The following is a 5,674-nucleotide window of genomic DNA, read 5'->3' as shown; positions in this document are numbered from 1 at the left end:
ATCACTTAGAAATTTTTTTTAATCTATGTATTACTAGGTGTTTCTTAGGAGCAAAAGGATAATCAGTATGCAAAAACTATGAATGCATGGAACATTATCAATAATCAGTGAACTATGCTATTGTACTTATTCAATGACATTGCTGGTTATTAGATTTGAGGCTTACTGGAATGTGATGTCACTTTTGAAAATGTAAGAATCTGTTCTTCAGCTCTTGTGATTGATTGGCACATTGCTAGGGCCTGTAGCCCCTGAAAGAGTCCTTGAGCCCATATGCATCTAGTCCTTACCCTGTGGGAACTATTGTCTTTAGGGAAGATGGACTCCAGGAGAAGGAATGGGGTCAGCAAAACAATTCTGTTGTGTGGATTAAAAATCATTGATATTGAGTCCATGCTGGCAAGAGGAGAAACCCAGAATAGGGAGAAGGCTTGTGGTTGATGAATTCTAAAGTACTTCGAGAAGATGAGAAGGTAAGAATTGTGGGCAAAATGAAAATGAAAATGAAGACAGAGGAGGGACCAGCACAGAGTAAAGTGGGTAGGACAAAGCTCAAAGGTACCTGGGCCCTGCCTGCTTCTTTTTCTCTGGATTTTCTCCATGGGCCTCATTTCTGGGGGGAGACTCTGTGCTGCCTGCGGCGAGATTGATTTCCTCCTGTAAAGCAGCAACAGAGTCTCCTCATGGCATTTCGTACCCTCTTGGCCCATCCCCTGAAGCCTCGGGGCTGGGCCCTGGCCCTGCTGGGGATGGGCTTATTCTCTGAGGCACTGTGGGAGAGGGGATTGTCTTCTGGGATCGAATTGCTGCTGTTTTCAGTGATTCTGGTTGTTGTGTTAATACAGGGGACACTCATGGCAAATATATGTTGTTGGTCCTCTGTGGGTTTCCACTGGAGTGGCCGCAAGTGAAGAAAACCAGGCCCAGTGGATGTTCTTCCTGCTCTTTGCCTAGCCTTCTGGCCATAGGGAGACTCTTGACCAGTGTAGGATGGTGAGACCAATGGGCCAAGTATAGGAGCACTTCTGCTTGTCTTCATCCCTAAAGTAAAAGCAGCAGCAGCCTCAATGGTCGGGAATGGGGCTGCCACTGGACTCACTGTCTGAGTCACTGTTGAGTAGACATGTCTCTGGAGAGCCTGTCCTTTTAGTAAAGTATAGCAAGCCATGGCTTGGTTATATTTCTGTTTACGTAGTGAGTCGAGAATGTCTTGAGCTCGGAAGCCAAGATATTCCATGGCTTGGACAATGGTAGGGTCTGCCCTGGCAGGGATTAGATCCTTACAGGGATTTGGGAACATCTTCCAGTCCCCTTTAAACCAGGGGTGCAGCATCACCTCCATGGGTGTGGGCCTATATGTAGGGTGGATGGTCAGTAATAGACTAAGCAAGTCCTCTAGTTCTTGTGAGACCCCACAGGGGGCAGGATATACTCCTGCCACAACTTGTCTTTGCAGTTCGTGGATGATCACAGAATCAAAAGGCACCTTCCCGACAATCATCAAATACAGGACCACACCTAACGTCCACGAGTCGCTTTTGGTACCATCGTATCTTTTACCGAGGAAGAATTCTGGGGCACCAAAAGAGTAGGAACCACAGTGCTGACTGAGCATTTGACCAGGTTTGACTTTGGTACTAAGGCCAAAGTCGATTATTTTGATTTTTCCATTGTTATCGATCAGGATGTTATCAGGTTTAAGATCCCTGTGCACGATACCATGTTCATGGCAGTAGCTCACGGCAGCAATTACTTGTTTAAATATTTTCCGGGCCTCGTCCTCCTCTATGTGGCCAGAATTTTTGATGTATTGGTAGAGTTGTTGTCCTTCAACAAATTCCATTACCAGGTATATGCTTTTTGTGGTCTCAATCACTTGTAGAAGTGAGATGATGTTGGGATGGTTGAGTGTTCTCATTATATTGGCCTCCATCATGGCTGACTGGAACCACTGTTTGCCCTTTTCAAGAACTTTGATGGCCACAGGTGTGCCTGTGAGCCGGTGTTGGGCCAGGAGGACCTTGGCATTACTCCCTTGCCCGATGGTCCTCAAGACTTTGTATTGGGAGTGGAAGTCTTCCTCCTCAGAGATATGGGGCTCGAAGCTGAATGGTGGTAACTCCTCCTCACTATGTGTAGGTATTGAATCACTACTAATGCTACCTAAAAATAACATAAAAAGAATAGAATCAATGTAATGAAAAAGATGTAGGAAAACAGAAACCAAAATTAGTACACATGCTACCTAAAAATAAACAAAGAAAATGTGCTTGACATAAAGGTAAGTAAAGGCTAGAAAAATAGAATGAATATTATGAAAAATATATGGGGGAAAAGATAAAGTAAAAAAATGTAAGTAAAACCCAACCAAATAACGCACCCCAAACTAGAAGTACACACCCCAAGAGTACACACATTCCAAATACAGATGATGAAACTAAAAAACATAGTCATAAAACAGGGTGATTGGGAGGGTTACAGTTGATTAATACTGTGATTGGATGTAGATTGAAGAAAAAAATCATTTGAAAAAATGAGAGGCGAAAGCATTAGTAAAAGACAAAACAAATATAAATTCCCAGCACTTCAGAGAATATTCCATTTCATTTTAGGACGTTGTCTTTCCCAATGAAACCACACCTCCCCTGAGCAAAATATTGAAACTTAAAATTAAGCAATGACAAACAATAAGCTAGTAAAATATCAGAGACTATTAAACCTACAACCAAGGCCAAAAAGCCATAGAGTCTGGACTCAACTTCAGTGGCCAAGGCCAGCTGCTTTTTACCAGCACAAGACTCTGAGAACAAGACCGCACACAGTTTTGATGGCCCATTCTTTGTCCTTGAGTGGCCTTCAGTGTAGCCCTGAGTGACCATTGCAGCCTGTGGCCAGGGATTCAGATTAGCATTGGCCAGGTCAGGGTGTTTGCTCCCTGGTCCTGTAGCTCACCTCCACTGTAGTTCCATGTGTCCTGGCTGCTGCAGCTGCTCCAGGAACCACTAGATGTCTTCCCACAGAGGCTCACAGATCCTGTGGGCTCATCCACAGACATCTCAGGCTCTCCCTGCTGGAAAAGCCAAAGTGTCTTGAAAGGCAAATATGTATTAATTATAAGCCAATGACAACATGCCGTGAATAAATCACTAAACAATAATAATGCAAAAATAGGAAACCAAAATATATTGAAAATAGATAGACTGAAGCAGCCTGAAATGCATTAGGAAATAATCATAACAATAAAATATCATGTGAGAAAATAAATCCTAGGGAAAACAAAGTAGCCATCCAAATAAAGCATAAATAAAAATCAGAAGAGCAGCACTAAGGAGACACACAGCCAGTGGCCTTACAAATATGTGGTCTAATCTATCTCTTGAGCTCATTCCAAAGTCAATCAATAAATAAACAGCAAACTCTCTATATATGCCTTTAACCTGAGAGTATGTGGTGGTCATATCAAATCCCTGGGAGCTTCTGGTCAACCGGCCCCAGATTCTTGGCCAGTTTCAGGCCATTGAGTAAGTCTGTCTCAAAAATAATGTTGATGGCCTACCTTAGGTACAGCAGCCGGGCTGACTTCTCTCCTGTACACTCTCTTGCACCAAGGTACAAGCAATACAGATGCAAGAGACCAAGGGGTATGTGCACAGGCAGGTGCACAGACACAGATGCAGACGCAGACAAAGACACAGACAGATACAGACACAGAACCAAACAGAGACAGACACAGACACAAGCACAGACAGACACAGAACCAAACACAGACACACACACAGACAGACACAGACAGAGAACCAATCACAGACACAGACGGAGATGCAGACCCAGACACAGACACAGACACAAACAAAAAAGCACACACACAGGCAAAAATACACACACAAATACAAAAAAGTGAACTTACACACACACACAAATACAGACAAAGACACAAACTCAAAAGCGCACTCACACACAAATACACAAATACACAAATACAGAAATGTGAATTTACACACACACACACACACACACACACAGATACAGGCACAGACCCAAAAGCACACACACACAAATACACACACAAATACAGAAAAGCAAACTTACATACAAAAGCACACAGGAATACAAACTCTTACACAAACACAGAATTACACTACACACAATTACATAGAAACAGGTATATACCTGCACACACACACACACACACACACACACACACACTCACCGAACACACACTCCCTGGAAACACACCTATAAACTCACACACTCCCACATACACTGACTCACACACTGGAACTATTATACACACACTCACACACAAGCAAATCCGTAAACACACACTCCTACACACACTGTAACATACACAGCCACACAGCACTCATACAAACCAATCCAACCACACACAGTCAATAGATACAATAAATTCGCAAAGAGCACCACTCCACAACTCCTCTCAACGCACTCAAAGAAATCCAGGCCTGCCCACAGCTTATCATCTATTGGCTAGAGCGCCTCACAATCTCTCCTCATGAGGTCATAATAGGAGCCCTCATGGTTGGAAGGACTTCAAGGCTCTGGCTTAGGTGGGCTGTGAAGGTTGACACTAGGCTTTTAGAAATCAAAGCCTCTAGGATGATTTACTGTCCTTAGGTCTCTGGTTTGAATGTTTGCTGAACCTCCTGCTTTAAAACCATCATGTCTACCCTGTGTGTCACCTTTCCTTAGATTCTGACTGATTAGCCTCAAGCTGATGCTGCAGTTTGACTTTTAAGACAAAGCTGTGTTTCAAACTGAGACATCAGGGGAGACACTGTTCTCATATTTCCTCAGAAAGGCTCTAGGTTCTCATCAAACACCTGAGACAGGGCTGCAGGAATAGGCAGAGCACTTCCCTCCCAAGGTGTGGACTTGAGTTTGAATCCTCAGAACCCACATCAAAGATGGATGCAGCAGCAAAGTCTGTAAGCCCAGCATCCCTGGGTGGTGGGGGTTGGGAGTAGGAAACGGGGTGTGCAGGTGTGGGCACCTGTCCAGAGGATGGCCTCTGACAGGACATAAGTGTAGGAGTATACATGTACACCTGACACATGATGGGGTAAGACGCACATATAAACACCCTTTCCCCCAGCGAGGTCGGCGTGATCCATGGAAAACCAAGTCCATACTGAGTGTAGGGCTCACATTAGACACTGAGGTCCGAAGGTGGACCAGGCATGTGTGAGGACCAGGTGCTCTGTGCTCCCTGGGACCAGGTGCTCTGTGCTGTCTGGGACCCAATGGATTTTTCAATATTCTTTTCCACTTTTCAAACAATGAGTTGTCATTGTTTTCTAAGAAAGTGTGATGGGACACATAGAACCATTTTAGACAAGAATAGCTGGTCCTTTGTGGATCCAGGCTCTAAACCCAGGTCTTACAGTGCCAGGGGACTGACTGCAAGCAGTTCAAAATATCGTTAGTAATAATTTAATGTTTTCAATGATGAGGAGCAGGACTACAGCCCAGCAGGTCAGGATAAGTACCCCAGCACAAGGAAGTCTCATGGACACCTTCCTGCTGCTACTTTTAAGCTGCAACAGTCCCCTTGTCAGCCACGCCCAGCCTCAGATGGCATCTCTCTCTGCAAATCCCTTCTGAATCCCTTGGCCAAAGCCAACTACTGCTTACAAAGCAGGCCATCCGCTGCCCC

The 5,674-nt window shown here is 44.4% G+C and overlaps 1 protein-coding gene across 1 annotated transcript; it reads right to left on the bottom strand.

Annotated features, from left to right (window-relative positions):
* Window positions 1-607: 607 nt before the first annotated feature.
* LOC127673750 (sperm motility kinase Y-like) lies at window positions 608-3,055 on the bottom strand. Its single transcript, XM_052169520.1, has 2 exons — window positions 2,953-3,055; window positions 608-2,163 (listed from the first exon to the last, which is right to left on the bottom strand). Exons 1-2 carry the CDS (start codon window positions 3,053-3,055, stop codon window positions 608-610), a joined length of 1,659 nt encoding a protein of 552 aa, XP_052025480.1.
* Window positions 3,056-5,674: the final 2,619 nt, after the last annotated feature.

This window comes from Apodemus sylvaticus, chromosome 23, assembly GCF_947179515.1.
Source record: "Apodemus sylvaticus chromosome 23, mApoSyl1.1, whole genome shotgun sequence".
NCBI lineage: Eukaryota > Metazoa > Chordata > Mammalia > Rodentia > Muridae > Apodemus > Apodemus sylvaticus.
This window is presented reverse-complemented; position numbering and strand designations above follow the sequence as displayed.